The 17,745-nt window shown below is 55.5% G+C and overlaps 1 protein-coding gene across 2 annotated transcripts in view; it reads right to left on the bottom strand.

Moving 5' to 3' along the window:
- Window positions 1-15,570, bottom strand: part of PNOC (prepronociceptin) — a 29,184-nt gene extending 13,614 nt beyond the window's left edge. For both annotated transcript variants that reach the window (XM_071448119.1, XM_071448128.1), the window contains exons 1-2: window positions 15,424-15,570; window positions 2,308-2,444 (exon numbers count right to left, since the gene is read on the bottom strand). In XM_071448119.1, coding sequence (XP_071304220.1) covers window positions 2,308-2,433 — 126 coding nt within the window. In that variant the 5' untranslated portion in view covers window positions 2,434-2,444; window positions 15,424-15,570. The remainder of the gene's footprint in view (window positions 1-2,307; window positions 2,445-15,423) is intronic.
- Window positions 15,571-17,745: the final 2,175 nt, after the last annotated feature.

Here is a 17,745-nt window from a genome sequence, read left to right as displayed (position 1 = left end):
CAGTGACACAGTGACAGTGACAGTGACAGTGACACAGTGACAGTGACACAGTGACACAGTGACAGTGACACAGTGACAGTGACACAGTGACAATGACACAGTGACAGTGACACAGTGACACAGTGACAGTGACACAGTGACAGTGACAGTGACAGTAACACAGTGACAGTGACACAGTGACACAGTGACAGTGACACAGTGACAGTGACAGTGACAGTGACAGTGACAGTGACAGTGACACAGTGACACAGTGACAGTGACACAGTGACAGTGACAGTGACAGTAACACAGTGACAGTGACACAGTGACACAGTGACAGTAACACAGTGACAGTGACACAGTGACACAGTGACAGTGACACAGTGACAGTGACACAGTGACAGTGACACAGTGACAATGACACAGTGACAGTGACACAGTGACAGTGACAGTGACACAATGACAGTGACACAGTGACAGTGACACAGTGACAGTGACAGTGACACAGTGACACAGTGACAGTGACACAGTGACAGTGACACAGTGACACAGTGACAGTGACACAATGACAGTGACAGTGACACAGTGACAGTGACAGTGACAGTGACACAGTGACAGTGACACAGTGACACAGTGACAGTGACACAGTGACACAGTGACAATGACACAGTGACAGTGACAGTGACACAGTGACACACTGACAATGACACAGTGACAGTGACAGTGACACAGTGACAGTGACAGTGACACAGTGACAGTGACACAGTGACAATGACACAGTGACAATGACAGTGACACAGTGACAATGACAGTGGCACAGTGACAGTGACAGTGACACAGTGACACAGTGACACAGTGACACAGTGACAGTGACAATGACACAGTGACAATGACACAGTGACAGTGACACAGTGACAATGACACAGTGACACAGTGACAGTGACACAGTGACACAGTGACAGTGACAATGACACAGTGACACAGTGACAGTGACAATGACACAGTGACAATGACACAGTGACAATGACAGTGACACAGTGACAGTGGCAGCAGGTGGCACCTTCCCCTCAAACCCCAAATGCCCCCACATTCCCCAGCAGAAGGAAACGGGCACCCAGACCTCCTGTGCACGGTGACAGGTGACACCGGTGTCCCTCAGGGTGTCCCCAGCAAGTGACACTGGTGTCCCTCAGGGTGTCCCCAGCAGGTGACACTGGTGTCACTCAGGGTGTCCCCAGGTGACCCTGGTGTCACTCAGGGTGTCCCCAGCTCCCTGGCATGATGACAAGGTGACACTGGTGTCACTCAGGATATCCCCAGCCCCAGCAGGTGACACCGGTGTCCCTCAGGGTGTCCCCAGCAGGTGACACTGGTGTCACCCAGGGTGTCCCCAGCCCCAGAGGTGACACTGCTGTCCCTCAGGATGTCCCTAGCAGGTGACACTGGTGTCCCTCAGGGTGTCCCCAGCAGGTGACACTGGTGTCACTCAGGATGTCCCCAGCAGGTGACACTGGTGTCCCTCAGGGTGTCCCCAGCAGGTGACACTGGTGTCACTCAGGATGTCCCCAGCAGGTGACACTGGTGTCCCTCAGGGTGTCCCCAGCAGGTGACACTGGTGTCACTCAGGGTGTCCCCAGCCCCAGAGGTGACACTGGTGTCCCTCAGGGTGTCCCCAGCAGGTGACACTGGTGTCACTCAGGGTGTCCCCCCCAGGTGACCCTGGTGTCACTCAGGGTGTCCCCAGCAGGTGACACTGGTGTCCCTCAGGGTGTCACCAGCAGGTGACACTGGTGTCACTCAGGGTGTCCCCAGCAGGTGACACTGGTGTCCCTCAGGATGTCCCCCAAACTCCAGATCCTCCCAGCATGGGGACAGGGGGACAGTTGGTGGCACTCCCGATGTCCCCCAGACCTGCCAGGCATGGGGACAAGGTGACCCTGGTGTCCCTCAGGATGTCTCCAGCTCCCTGGCATGGTGACAAGGTGACACTGGTGTCCCTGAGGATGTCCCTCACCCCCGGAGGTGACCCTGGTGTCTCTCAGGATGTCCCCAGCCCCCAGGTGACACAGGTGTCCCTGAGGATGTCACCAGGTGACCCTGGTGTCCCTCAGGATGTCCCCAGCCCCCCAGGTGTCCCCAGGTGTCCCCAGGGTGACAGGGGTGTCACTCACGAGCAGGTCGAGGCGGTGGCGGTGCGGCAGGCGCTCGCAGTGCAGGCAGTCCCTGCAGTGTCCCACAGGATGTCCCCAGCCCCAGAGGTGACACTGGTGTCCCCAGCCCCCCAGGTGTCCCCAGGATGTCCCCAGGATGTCCCAGGGTGTCACTCACGAGCAGGTCGAGGCGGTGGCGGTGCGGCAGGCGCTCGCAGTGCAGGCAGTCCCCCCGGCAGTCCCCGCGCGCGCGGGCGCAGAGCCACAGCAGCAGCAGCAGCAGGTCCCAGAGCACGGCCCGCATGGTGACACCGCCTGCGGGGACACACGGGGACATCAGAACCACTAAAATCATAAAATAACCCAGAAATGCCCCAAAATGTCCCAGAGCACGGCCCGCATGGTGACAGCACCGCCTGCGGGGACACACAGGGACATCGGGACACAGGAAACCATAAAATAACCCAGCAATGCCCCAAAACATCCCAGAGCACGGCCCGCATGGTGACAGCAATGCCCTGTGGGGACCCATGGGGACATCGGAACACTGAAAATGATAAAATAACCCAGCAATGCCCCAAAACATCCCAGAGCACGGCCCGCATGGTGACAGCACCGCCTGCGGGGACACACGGGGACATCGGGACACTGAAAATGATAAAATAACCCAGCAATGCCCCAAAACGTCCCAGAGCATGGCCCTCATGGTGACAGCACTGCCTGTGGGGACACACGGAGACACCAAAACATCACAAAGAGACCCAAGAAATCCCAAAACATCCCAGAGCACGGCCCGCATGGTGACACCACTGTGCCTGCAAGGACACAGGGACATCAGAACTCCAAAACATCCAAAAGAGACCCAAGAAATCCCAAAAAATCCTGGAGCACGGCCCTCATGGTGACAGCACCACCCTGTGGGGACATGGGGACATCGGGACACTGGAAATCCAAAAGAGACCCAAGAAACCCAAAAAAATCCCGGACCACGGCCCACATGGTGACACTGCTGTGCCTGCAGGGACACGGGGACATCAGAACTCCAAAACATCCAAAAGAGACCTACAAGATCCCAAAAAATCCTGTGAAATTTAAAAAATCCCAGAGCACGGCCCTCATGGTGACAGCACCGCCTGCGGGGACACACGGGGACATTGGGACACAGGAAATCCAAAAGAGACCCAAGAAATCCCAAAAAGTCCCAGAGCACGGCCCTCATGGTGACACCACCATGCCTGCAGGGACACGGGGACACCAGGACACCAAAACATCACAAAAAGACCCTCGAGATCCTAAAAAATCCTGTGAAATTTAAAAAAACCCCAGAGCACGGCCCTCATGGTGACAGCAATGCCCTGTGGGGACATGGGGACATCGGGACACTGAAAATCCAAAAGAGGCCCAAGAAATCCCAAAAAATCCCAGAGCACGGCCCGCATGGTGACACCACCATGCCTGCAGGGACATGGGGACATTGGGACACCAAAATATCCAAAAGAGACCCAAGAAATCCCAAAAAATCTCGCAGCACGGCCCTCATGGTGACAGCAACGCCCTGTGGGGACATGGGGACATCGGGACACAGGAAATCCAAAAGAGACCCAAGAAATCCCAAAAAATTCCAGAGCACGGCCCGCATGGTGACGCTGCCACGCCTGCGGGGACACAGGGACATCAGGACACCAAAACATCCAAAAGAGACCCAAGAAATCCCAAAAAATCCCAAAGCACGGCCCTCATGGTGACACCGCCCACCTGTGGGGACATGGGGACATCAGGACACTAAAATATCACAAAGAGACTCAAGAAATCCCAAAAAAATCCTGTGAAATTTAAAAAACCCCAGAGCATGGCCCTCATGGTGGCACCAACGCCCTGCAGGGACAGACATGGGGACATTGGGACACTGAAAATCCAAAAGAGACCCAAGAAATCCCAAAAAATCCCGGAGCGCTGCCCTCATGGTGACACTGCTGTGCCTGCAGGGACATGGGGACATCGGGACACCAAAAATCCAAAAGAGACCCAAGAAATCCCAAAAAATCTCGCAGCACGGCCCTCATGGTGACAGCAACGCCCTGCGGGGACATGGGGACATCGGGACACCAAAACATCACAAAGAGACCCAAGAAATCCCAAAAAGTCCCAGAGCACGGCCTGCATGGTGACAGCAACGCCTGCGGGGACCCATGGGGACATTGGGACACAGGAAATCCAAAAGAGACCCAAGAAATCCCAAAAAATCCCAGAGCACGGCCCTCATGGTGACACTGCTGTGCCTGCAGGGACATGGGGACATCAGGACACCAAAACATCACAAAGAGACACACAAGATCCCAAAAATTCCCAGAGCACGGCCTGCATGGTGACAGCAACGCCTGCGGGGACCCATGGGGACATCGGGACACCAAAACATCACAAAATATCCCAGGAAGCTCCCCAAAATCCCATGAAATTAAAAAGATCCCAGAGCACGGCCCACATGGTGACACCGCCGTGCCTGTGGGGACACGGGGACATCAGGACCCCAAACATCACAAAGAGACCCAAGAAACCCCAAAAAATTCCAGAGCACAGCCCTCATGGTGACACCGCTGTGCCTGCAGGGACATGGGGACATCAGGACACCAAAAAATTCTGTGAAATTAAAAAAATCCCAGAGCACGGCCCTTATGGTGACAGCACCGCCCTGCAGGGACACAGGGACATCAGGACACCAAAACATCACAAAGAGACCCAAGAAATCCCAAAAAAATCCTGTGAAATTTAAAAAACCCCAGAGCACGGCCCTCATGGTGACAGCACCACGTCTGCAGGGACATGGGGACATCGGGACACAGGAAATCCAAAAGAGACCCAAGAAATCCCAAAAAGTCCCAGAGCACGGCCCGCATGGTGACAGCACCGCCCTGTGGGGACACGGCTGTCAAAAACCCACAAAAAAATCACAAAATACCTCAGGAAGCCCAAAAAAAAAAATCCCCCCAAAAAATCCCGCAAAATCCCATAAAAAAATGAATTCCACAAAATCAAAAAAATGCCATGAAATCCCCAGAAAGATCCCACAGAATCTCAAAAAAATCCCCTAAAAATCCTGTGGAATCCCAAAAAAATGCTGTAAAATAAAAAAAAACCTGCAAAATTTTGGGAAATCCCAAAAAATCCTGGGAAATCCCAAGAAATCCCAAAAAATCCCGGGAAATCACAAAAAATCCCGGAAATCCCAAAAAATCCTGGGAAATCCCAAAAACTCCCAAGAAATCCCAAGAAACTCCACAAAATTCCATAAAATCCTGGGAAATCCCAAAAAATCCTGCAAAATCGGAAAAAATCCTGCGAAATTAAAAAAATCCTAAAAAAACCCAAGAAGCCCAAAAAAATCTTAGGAAATTGAAAAAAAATCCCGCAGAATCCCCCCAAAAAAAAGCCCCAAAAAATCCCCCAAAAGTCCTGAGGAATCCCCCCAAAAAATCCTGTGAAATGCCCCAAAAATCCTGCAAAACCCCCAAAAAATAACAAAAAAATCCCACAAAATCCGAGGAAATCTGAAAAAAAAAATCCCACAAATTCCTGCAAAATCCCAAAAAATCCTGCGAAATCACAAAAAAATAAAATCACACAAAACCCCGCAAAATCACAAAAAAATCTAATGGAATCCCCCAAAAATCCTGCAAAACCCTACAAAATCCCAAAAAATGCTGCAAAATCCCAAAGACATCCCCCAAACCCCCTCAAAATCCCAAAAAACCCTGCAGAATCCTCAAAAATCCTGTGAAACCCCAAAAAATCCCCAAACCAGACACAAAATCCCATAAAATCCCAAAAAATCCCGCAAATCCCCTCCCAAAAAAATCTGAAAAAAAATCCCCAAAAATAAAAAATAAATCCTGCGTAATCCCCACAAAATCCCCAAAAAATCCCCCAAAAGTTTCATAAAATCCAAAAAAATCCCCAAAAATCCCGCAAAACCCCACAAAATCCCATCAAACCCCACAAATCCCTGTGAAATCCTGCAAAATCCAAAAAAATCCTGCAAAATCCCGTGAAATCCTACAAAATCCTACCAAACCACAGAAAATGCCATGAAACCCTGTAAAACCCTGCAAAGCCATGCAAAATCCCACAAAACCCTGCAAAATCCCATGAAATCCCCCAAAACCCTGCAAAATCCCATGAAATCCCACAAAATCCCACAAAACTCTGCAAAATCCCATGAAATCCCACAAAATCCCACTAAACTCCACTCAGTCCCACGAAATCCCCTGAAACCCCACAAACGCCAAAAAAATCCCACAAACCCCGAAGGGCCCCGTAGGCAGAGGAGCCGATCCCAAAAGGCTGAGGGTGCCCCGGGTCAAACCCCACAAAACTCCCTAAAACCTCCCAAAAGCCCTCAAAAAAACCCACAAAAACCCCACAAAACCCTGTGAAATCCCACAAAACTCCCCCAAACCCCACAAAACCCTGTGAAATCCTACAAAACCCCCCAAAACCCCACAAAACCCTGTGAAACACCTCGAAGCCATGCAAAACCCCAAGAAAATCCTGCAAAAACCCCACAAAAATCCTGCAAAAACCCCACAAAAATCCTGCAAAAAAACCCACAAAAACCCCACAAAACGCTGTGAAATCCCACAAAAACCCCACAAACCCCCACAAACCCCAAGAATAATCCCACAAAACCTCACAAAAACCCCACAAAATCCGAAAAAAGGCCACAAACCCCGAACACTCCCACAGGGACAGGAGCCGGTCCCGGGCTGGCTCTGGGCTCTCCCTGTCCCTGTCCCGATCCCTGTCCCTGTCCCTGTCCCTTTCCCAGTCCCTGTCCCGGTCCCTGTCCCTGTCCCTTTCCCAGTCCCTGTCCTGGTCCTTGTCCCTTTCCAGGCTGTCCCTGTCCCTTTCCCGGTCCCTGTCCCTTTCCCGGTCCCTTTCTGGGATGTCCCGGTCCCTGTCCCTTTCCCGGTCCCTGTCCCTTTCCAGGCTGTCCCTGTCCCTTTCCCGGTTCCTGTCCCTGTCCCTTTCCAGGCTGTCCCGGTTCCTGTCCCTGTCCCTTTCTGGGCTGTCCCAGTCCTGGTCCCTGTCCCTTTCCCTGGTTCCTGTCCCTTTCCCAGTCCCTGTCCCTTTCCCAGTTCCTGTCCCTTTCCTGGTCCCTGTCCCTTTCCCAGGCGGTCCCGGTCCTGGTCCCTGTCCCTGTCCCTTTCCCAGTTCCTGTCCCTTTCCCGGTCCCTTTCCGGGCTGTCCCAGTCCCGGTCCCGGTCCCTTTCCCGGTTCCTGTCACTGTCCCTTTCCCAGTTCCTGTCCCAGTTCTGGTCCCTGTCCCTTTCCCGGTCCCTTTCCCTTTCCAGGCTGTCCCTGTCCCTTTCCCGGGCTGTCCCAGTCCCTGTCCCTTTCCCAGTTCCTGTCCCTGTCCCTTTCCCGGCCCCTGTCCCTTTCCAGGCTGTCCTGGTTCCTGTCCCAGTCCCTGTCCCTTTCCCGGTTCCTGTCCCTGTCCCTGTCCCTTTCCGGGCTGTCCCTGTCCCTTTCCAGGCTGTCCCGGTCCCTGTCCCTGTCCCTGTCCCTGTCCCGGCTGTCCCTGTCCCTTTCCCGGGCTGTCCCGGGGTTATTTGAGCCGGGACTGGCAGCGCATTCCCAGCTGTTCCCACCCGGGGACAATTCCCAGTCCCTGCTCCGGGCTGGCTCTGGGGACGTGCCAGCCCTGTCCCTGTCCCTGTCCCTGTCCCTGCCCCTGTCCCTGTCCCTGTCCCTGTCCTGGGAGGGCCCGGCAGGGATTGCTGGAACGGGAGCGTGAGGCCCGCAGAATTCCCACAGAATTCCCACAGAATTCCCACAGAATTCCCACAGAATTCCGTGTCCCAGCTGGCTTGGCCAACAGGTTTAGGGGACAATTCAGGGACAGGACAGAGGTGACAGAGATGGGGATGTGGCACCAGGGAACGGGACAATGAGGGGACCAGGCAGAGGTGACAGAGAGGTGACAGAGAGAGGGATGTGGCACCGGGTTTAGGGGACACTAAGGGGACCAGAGAGATGTGACAGAGAGGTGACAGAGATGGGGATGTGGCACTGGGTGTAGGGGACAATGAGGGGACCAGAGAGAGGTGACAGAGATGGGGATGTGGCACCAGGGAAGGGGACAATGAGGGGACCAGAGAGAGGTGACAGAGAGGAGACAGAGATGGGGATGTGGCACTGGGTGTAGGGGACAATCCAGGGGCCAGAGAGAGGTGACAGAGAGGTGACAGAGATAGGGATGTGGCACCAGGGAAGGGGACAATGAGGGGACCAGAGAGGTGACACAGATGGGGATGTGACACCGAGTTTGTGGGACAATGAGGGGACCAGAGAGAGGTGACACCGGATGTGGCACCGGGTGTAGGGGACAATGAGGGGACCAGGCAGAGGTGACAGAGATGGGGATGTGGCACCAGGGAAGGGGACAATGAGGGGACCAGAGAGAGGTGACACCGGATGTGGCACCGGGTGTAGGGGACAATTCAGGGACAACTCAGAGGTGACAGAGACGGGGAAGTGGCACTGGGTATAGGGGACATCAGGGGACCAGAGAGAGGGGACAGGAAGGGACAGACAGGGACAAGAGAGGAAGATGTGGCACCGGGTTTAGGGGACAATCCAGGGATCAGAGAGAGGGGGACAGACATGGGGACATGGCACTGGATTGAGGGGACAATTCATGGTCCTAGAGATGGGGATGTGGCACTGGGTGTAGGGGACAATGAGGGGACCAGAGAGAGGTGACAGAGAGGTGACAGGATGGGGATGTGGCCACAGGTTTGGGGACAATCCAGGGATCAGACAGAGGTGACAGAGAGGGACAACAGAGGGAGATGTGGCACCAGGGAAGGGGACAATCCAGGGATCACACAGAGGTGACACAGAGGGGGATGTGGTGCCGAGTTTAGGGGACAATAAAAGGACCAGGGAGAGGTGACAGAGAGGTGACACGATGGGGATGTGGCACTGGGTTTAGGGACAATTCAGGGACATCACAGAGCTGACACAGAGGGACAACAGAGGGAGATGTGGCACCAGGAAAGTGACAGTGAAGGGACCAGGCAGAGGTGACAGAGAGGGACAGGATGGGGATGTGGCACCAGGTTTAGGGGACAATTCATGGTCCAGGCAGAGGGGACACAGATGGGGATGTGACAGTTAAAGGACCAGTCAGAGGTGACAGAGATGGGGACATGGCACTGGGTTTAGGGGATAATTCAGGGGCCACACAGAGGTGACAGAGAGGGACAGGATGGGGATGTGGCACCAGGGACAGGGAAAAATCAGGGACCAGAGAGAGGTGACAGAGACGGGGACGTGGCACCAGGGGAGGGGACAATGAGGGCACCAGAGAGAGGTGACAGAGAGGGACAACAGGGGGAGATGTGGCACCAGGGAAAGGGAAAATGAAGGGACCAGAGAGAGGTGACAGAGAGCGGCAGACAGGGGACAGAGAGGTGACAGAGATGGGGACATGGCACCAGGTTTAGCGGACGATTCAGGGACAGCAGTGACAGAGATGAGGATGTGGCACCAGGGAAGGGGACAATGAGGGCACCAGAGAGGTGACACAGACGGGGATGTGACACTGGGTGTAGGGGACAGGTCACGGTCGAGGCAGAGGTGACAGGATGGAGACGTGGCACCAGGGGAGGGGACAATCCAGGGACCAGAGAGAGGGGACAGAGGTGACGCAGATGGGGATGGCACACCAGGGGAGGGGACAATTCACGGTCCAGGCAGGGGTGACAGAGGTGGGGATGTGGCACTGGGGGAGGGACAGTGAGGGGACCAGAGAGAAGGGACAGGAGGGGGATGTGGCAGCAGGGACCAGAGAGAGGGGACATGGCGCTGGGGACAATGCAGGGACCACACGGAGGGGACACAGAGAGGGACAACACAGGGAGATGTGGCACCGGGTTTAGGGGACAAGGAGGGGACCAGAGAGAGGTGACAGAAGGGACAGGATGGGGATGTGGCACCGGCTTTAGGGGACAATGAGGGGATCAGAGGGAGGTGACAGAGATGGGGATGTGGCACCAGGGGAGGGGACAATGAGGGTACTGGACAGAGGTGACAGAGAGGGACAGAAAGGGACAGGATGGGGATGTGGCACCGGGTTGAGGGGACAATTCAGTGTCCAGACAGATGGGACAGAGATGGGGATGTGGCACCAGGGGAGGGGACAATTAAAGGACCAGACAGGTGACAGAGAGGGACAGGGAGGGAGCTGTGGCACCGGGTTTAGGGTGAATTCAGGGACCAGACAGAGGGGACAAGGATGGGGATGTGGCACCAAGTGTAGGGGACAATGAGGGGACCACAGAGAGGTGACAAGAGATGGTGGTGCCGGGTGTAGGGGACAATGAGGGGAGCAGGCAGAGGGGACAGAGATGGGGATGTGGCACCAGGGGAGGGGACAATTCTGGGACCAGAGAGAGGGGACAGAGGGGACAGAGATGGGGATGTGGCACCAGGGGAGGGGACAATGAGAGGACCAGAGAGAGGGGACAGAGGGGACAGAATGAGGATGTGGCACCGGGTTTAGGAAACCATGAGGGGACAGAATGAGGATGTGGCACCGGGTTTAGGGACAATGCAGGGACCACACGGAGGTGACAGAGAGGGACAACAGAGGGAGACGTGGCACCGGGTTTAGGGGACCATGGGGGGACCGGAGAGAGGTGACAGAGGTGACAGAGATGGAGACATGGCACCAGGGGAGGGGACAATCCAGGGACCGGAGGGAGGTGACAGACAAGGACAGGGTGGGGATGTGGCACCGGGCTTAGGGACAGGGACCACACAGAGGCGACAGAGAGGGACAACAGAGGGAGATGTGGCACCAGGGGAGGGGACAATGAGGGGAGCAGAGAGAGGTGACAGGGACAGGATGGGGATGTGACACAGGGAAGGGGACAATTAAAGGACAGAGAGGTGACAGAGGTGGGGATGTGGCACCGGGTTCAGGGGACAATGAGGGGACAGGAAGGGACAGAGAGGGACAACAGAGGGAGATGTGGCACCGGGTTTGGGCAGCCATGGGGGAACCAGAGAGAGGTGACAGAGAGGGACAGGATGGGGATGTGGCACCGGGTTTAGGGGACAATGAGGGGACCAGAGGGAGGTGACAGAGATGGGGATGTGGCACCAGGGGAGGGGACAATGAGGGGACCTGAGAGAGGTGACAGAGAGGGACAGGATGGGGACACGGCACCGGGTGTAAGGGACAATTCAGGGGCCAGGCAGAGGTGACAGTGGCGCCAGGTTCAGGGGACAATGGGGGGACCAGGCAGAGGGGACAGAGAGGTGACAGGACGGGGATGTGACAACAGGTTTGGGGGACAATGAGGGGACCAGAGTGAGAGGACAGACGGGGACAGAGCTGGGGACGTGGCACCGGCTTTGGGGACAATTAAAGGACCAGGCAGAGGGGACAGAGCTGGGGACGTGGCACCGGCTTTGGGGACAATTAAAGGACCAGAGAGAGGGGACAGCGGTGGGGACGTGGCACCGGCTTTAGGGGACAATTAAAGGACCAGACAGAGGGGACAGAGCTGGGGACGTGGCACCGGCTTTGGGGACAATTAAAGGACCAGAGAGAGGGGACAGCGGTGGGGACGTGGCACCGGCTTTGGGGACAATGAAAGGACCAGGCAGAGGTGACAGAGCTGGGGAGGTGGCACCGGCTTTGGGGACAATGAAAGGACCAGGCAGAGGGGACAGCGGCTTTAGAGGATCCCGAATCCCCCTTGCCAGGGGTCCCTGCCGGCCGTGACGGTCCCCTCGGTCCCCTTTTGTCCCCGCGGGCGGGCGGTGACAGTGACAGTGACAGTGACGGTGGCGGCTGTCACCCTCCGGAGGGCCCGGGGACGCCGATAAGGAGCCGGCACCGGAGCTTTAATCTCGGGTGAGTCACAGCTCCCGGCAGAGGCCAAAAACCCCAAAACCCCAAAAACCCCAAAAACCCCAAAAAGCCCCAAAACCCCGGGACGCGGCCACCGCCCGTGCCCGCGGCTCTGTCCCCGTGTCCCCAGGAGGCTCCGGGCGCGGCAGGTCCGGGCTCGGGATGGGCCGGGGGGCACCGGGAGCGGATCCCGCCCTGCGCGGCCCCCGCCCCGAAATTCAACCTGGGCGCTTTCAGGGCTTTTTTAGGGATTTTTTTTGGGGTGCTGGTGACGTCTCCAAGCCCTTTCCAGAGTTTCCCGGCCATAAATCCATTAAAAAAAAGGGATGTGGTTTTCCTCATTTCCCCCAATATTTGTTTTCCCTATTTTTTCCCATTTCTCCACGGTTTTTTCCTCATTCTTTGCCTTTTCCCCTTCATTTTTTCTCTCATTCTTTCCCATTTTCCCAATTTTTTTTTCTCTCATTCTTTCCCATTTTCTCCCCATTTCTTTCTCGTTCTTTCCCATTTTCCCAATTTTTTTTCTCTCATTCTTTCCCTTTTCCCCCCACCTTCTTTCTCCCATTCTTTCCCTTTTCCCCCCACCTTCTTTCTCTCATTCTTTCCCTTGTTCCTCACCTTTTTTCTCTCATTTTCCCCCATTTTCCCCCCCTTTTTTTCTCTCATTTTTTCCCATTTTCCCACCTTTTTTCTCTCATTTTCTCCCATTTCCCCCCCTTTTTTCTCTCATTTTTCCCCTTTTCTCCCACGTTTCTTTCTCACTCCTTCCCCTTTTCCCCCACATTTTTTCTCTCCTTCTTTCCCTTTCTCCCTCGGTTTTTTTTTTTTTCTTTCATTCTTTCCCATTTTCCCACCTTTTTCTTTCATTCTTCCCCTTCTCCTACATTTTCTCTCATTCTTTCCCTTTTCTTCCCATTTCTTTCTCACTCCTTCCCCTTTTCCCCCACATTTTTTTCTCTCATTCTTTCCCCATTTTCCCCCCTCATTTTTTCCCATTTTCCCACCTTTCCCCCCCTCATTCTTTCCCATTTTCTCCCCTCATTCTTTCCCTTTTTCCCATTTTTCCCTCCCCTCATTCTTTCCCATTTTCCCACCTTTTTCCCCCCTCATTCTTTCCCATTTTCTCCCCTCATTCTTTCCCATTTTCCCACCTTTTCTCCCCTCATTTTCCCCATTTTCCCACCTTTTCCCCCCTCATTCTTTCCCTTTTTCCCACATTTCCCTCCCCTCATTCTTTCCCATTTTCCCACCTTTTTCCCCCCTCATTCTTTCCCTTTTCTTCCCATTTCTTTCTCATTCTTTCCCCTTTTCCCCCACATTGTTTTCTCTCATTCTTTCCCATTTTCCCACCTTTTCCCCCCTCATTCTTTCCCCTTTCCCCCCCTCATTCTTTCCCATTTCCCCACATTTTTTCCTCATTCTTTCCCATTTCCCCCCCTCATTCTTTCCCATTTTCCCACATTTCCCCCCTCATTCTTTCCCATTTTCCCACCTTTTCCCCCCTCATTCTTTCCCATTTCCCCACATTTTTTCCTCATTCTTTCCCATTTCCCCCCCTCATTCTTTCCCATTTTCCCACATTTTCCCCCTCATTCTTTCCCTTTTTCCCACCTTTCCCCCCTCATTCTTTCCCATTTCCCCCCTCATTCTTTCCCCATTTCCCACCTTTTCCCCCCCTCATTCTTTCCCATTTCCCCCCCCTCATTCTTTCCCATTTTCCCCACATTTTTCCCTCATTCTTTTCCCTTTTTTTCCCCTCTGGAAAGCCCAACCCGGGCCCTCTTTCCCGCAGGATCCTCGGGCCGGTCCCACTCCCCTGCTGCCGTCACAGCCACCCCCACGCCTCCTCCCGGACCCAAAATCCTCCTTTTCCTCCCCAAAAAAACCCAACCCCATCCACCCCGAGGCTGAAAATCCGAGCTTTTTCGTGGTTTTTTTTTTTTCCCCATGCGGTTGGAATCACCCTCATTCATTTCGGTGGAGAATAATAAATAAATAAAATCAAAAAATAAATGAGTTCGGGTTGGGTTTTTGTTTTTTTTTTCTTTTCTGTCGTTTTTTCAGATGGAAATGCAGCTCGGGGCGGGTTTATCCATCAGGACGAGCGGTTTTTGATGGGATGAGGTGGGAAAATCCATTGTGGGAGCCGCGGGAACGGGAATGAAGCGGCGGGAGAGGCGCTGGAAGGGGCAGCAGGTGCTGCCTCAGATGGGATTTTATCCGCTCCATTTGAGGCCATTCCCAGCCCCTCTTCCCGTGGGATTTTCCCGCATTTGGGATGGCCCCGAACGCCCCAAAAAGCAGCTCCGTTTCGGGATCATCCCGCAGCAAAAACATCCCAAAAATCCCCTTTTTTTTTTTCCCCCTTATTTTTTCCAGCCAAGGCCTGATCCAAAGGTGGCTGTGAAGAATCAGTGGGAAGGAGGAAAAGCTTTTCCCAATTAAAATAAAAAATAAAAAATCAAATTATTGTCCAAGAGTGTTCCCCCGCCAGCACCGCTAAAGCCCTGCCCGGCTCCCCCAAATCCCGGCGGATTTTTTTGGGGAGATTTCATGGAAAATTCGGAGGGATTTGGGAATGATGGAGAGGAAGGGGGCGGGTGGCGGTTCCAGATTTTTTTTTCCCTCGGCGGAAAAATCAGCGCTGCCTTTTCGCGGTGCCCCTCAATCAGGTAATTGGCCATAATTGGCCAAAATGAGGCGCCGCGGTGTGACTGGAAAGGCAGATGGGAGCCGGGAAAAGGCTGCTCGGAGCTGGAAAAAATAATCGGGAATAACAAATTTTTTTTTTTCCCTCCCACTCCTCATCTCCTCATCCTCAGCCGCTCCTTTCCTGCTTTTTTGGGGGGCTCTAAACAGAACAAAGCACCGAAAAATAATTTTTAAAAAAAGGAAATTAAAAAAAAAAAAAAAAACACACGCTCGTCCTTTTTTATTGTGATTTTTGGGGGTGGCTCAGCCGGGAATATCCCGAGGAAGTCGCGACTGGAAGGGAAAGGAGCGGGAATGCGGGATGGGCAAAATCGTGGCGTGGCTGCTCCCCCTAAAAAAAAATAAAAATCGCCAAAAAATAAAAATTTCCCGCGGAGCCCCCGGCTCGGGGCAGGCCCCGCCGCCTCTTGTTGCGTCCCCGCGGCTCCACGCGCTCAATTTTGGGGCTGGAGAGCGAAACTTTTGCTCCGCCGGGAGAGCGGCACCGGCTCCGTCCGGGGGCAGAGCTCGGGGGGACCCTCGAGGGGTCCGGCCGTGGGTGAAAGGGGGGGAAAAAAAGGCAGAAAAGCTGGGAAAATAAAAAATAAAAATCAAAGTGTTGGGGAAAGCGAGGCGGGGAGGGAGGGAGGGGAGGGAGGGGAGGGAGGGACGGGTTCCTACCTGAGCTGCGCTGAGGCGGCGGCGGCGGCGGCGGCGGCTCCGCTCCCTCCGCTCCCTCCGCTCCCAGCCTGGCCCGGCCCCGGCGGAGCCGCTCGCGGTTTTATGGCCCGGATCGCACCCCCCGCCCCGGCCACGTGCGCGGCTGAGCCCACCCCCGGCGCTGGGACGGACGGACAGACAGACACACAGAGAGACAGAGAGACAGGCAGAGGGACAGACGGATAGACAGACAGAGAGACCGGGCTGAGCCCACCCCCGGCGCTGGGACGGACGGACAGACAGACAGAGAGACCGGGCTGAGCCCACCCCCGGCGCTGGGACAGACGGACAGACAGACAGAGAGACCGGGCTGAGCCCACCCCCGGCGCTGGGACAGACGGACAGACAGACAGAGACAGAGAGACCGGGCTGAGCCCACCCCCGGCGCTGGGACAGACGGACAGACAGACAGAGACAGAGAGACCGGGCTGAGCCCACCCCCGGCGCTGGGACGGACGGACAGACAGACAGAGACAGAGAGACAGAGAGACAGAACGAGAGACAGAGAGACAGAGAGACAGACAGAGAGACCGGGCTGAGCCCACCCCCGGCGCTGGGACAGACAGACACACAGACAGACACACAGACAGACAGAGAGACCGGGCTGAGCCCAGCCCCGGCACTGGGAGAGACCCACGGACCGACAGACAGACAGACCGACCGACAGACAGACAGACGGGGCTGAGCCCACCCCCGGCGCTGGGACAGACAGACAGACCGACAGACAGACAGACGGACCGACAGACCGACAGACAGACAGACGGACCGAGCCCACCCCCAGCTGGGGAGGGGGGAACCGGCCGGGCTGCGCCCATCCCCGCGCCCCGCACGTTCCCCGCATCCCGAATTCTGCATCCTGCATCCTCCGACATCGCGCACCCCGAATCCCTCGCGCTGCATCTTCCCCACTGCCCGCGTCTTCCCCTCACGCCCGCACCCCGAACTCCTCATCCCTCACCCTGCATCCCTCACCCTGCATCCTTCATCCCGCATCCTTCATCCCTCGCCCTGCATCCCTCGCCCTGCATCCTTCATCCCGCATCCTTCATCCCGCATCCTTCATCCTTCATCCCTCATCCTTCATCCCGCATCCTGCATCCCGCATCCTTCATCCTTCATCCCTCAGCCTTCATCCCACACTCTGCATCCCGCATCTTCCCCACATCCTGCATTCCTCATCCCTTGTCCTCCCTGCACCCCCTGTCCCACACCCTCCCCACATCCCACATCCCGCATCCCTCAGCCTTCATCCCTTATCCTTCATCCCGCATCTTCCCCACATCCCACATTCCTCATCCCTTATCCCGTATCTCACATCCCGCATCCTCCCTGCACCCCCTGTCCTGCACCCTCCTCACATCCCATGCCCCGCATTCCTCATCCCTCAGCCTTCATCCCACACCCTTCATCCCGCATCTTCCCCACATCCCGCATCCCTCAGCCTTCATCCCACATCCCGTGCCCCACATTCCTCATTCCTCAGCCTTCATCCCACATCCTTCATCCCTCATCTTCCCCACATCCCGCATTCCTCATCCCTCACCCTTCATCCCTTATCCTGCACCCCACATCCACCCCGCATCCTCCCCACATCCTTCATCCTGCATCTTGCACTGCACATCCTGCATCCTCCCCTCATCCCGCATCCCACATCTTCCCCACATCCCGCATCCCTCAGCCTTCATCCCACATCCTGCACCCCTCATCCTCCCTGCATCCCGCACCCTTCCCATGCCCCAGATTCCGCATCCCTCACCCCGCACCCCACATCCTTCACCCCACATCCCTCACCCCTCATCCCTCATCCCGCATCTTCCCCACACCCCTTATCCCACACCCCTCACCCTTCATCCCTCACCCCTCATCCTCCCTGCATCCCGCACCCTTCCCATGCCCCACATCCCGCATCCCACATCCCTCTCTGCATCCCTCTCTTCATCCTTCTCGGCATCCAGCATCCCACACCCTCCCTGTATCCCGCATCCTTCCCATACCTGTACCCCACATCCCACACCCTCCCTGTATCCCGCATCCTTCCCGTGCCCGTACCCCGCATCCTCCCCACATCCTGCATCCCTTATCCCGCATCCTCCTCACATCCCATATCCCAAACCCCACATCCCACATCCTCCCCACTTCCCTCATCCCTAATCCCAAAACCAGCATCCTCCCCGCATCCCTCATCCCAAATCCCTCATCCCAAACCCCTCATCCCTCATCCCAAATCCCAAACCCCACATCCCACATCCCACATCCCTCATCCCAAACCCCACATCCCTCATC

This window comes from Agelaius tricolor, unplaced genomic scaffold (assembly GCF_023055355.1).
Source record: "Agelaius tricolor isolate 1412-34295 unplaced genomic scaffold, bAgeTri1.0.p SCAF_1, whole genome shotgun sequence".
NCBI classification, from domain to species: Eukaryota; Metazoa; Chordata; class Aves; order Passeriformes; family Icteridae; genus Agelaius; species Agelaius tricolor.
The sequence above is the reverse complement of the archived record's forward strand: the minus strand, read 5'-3'. Positions and strand labels throughout refer to the sequence as shown.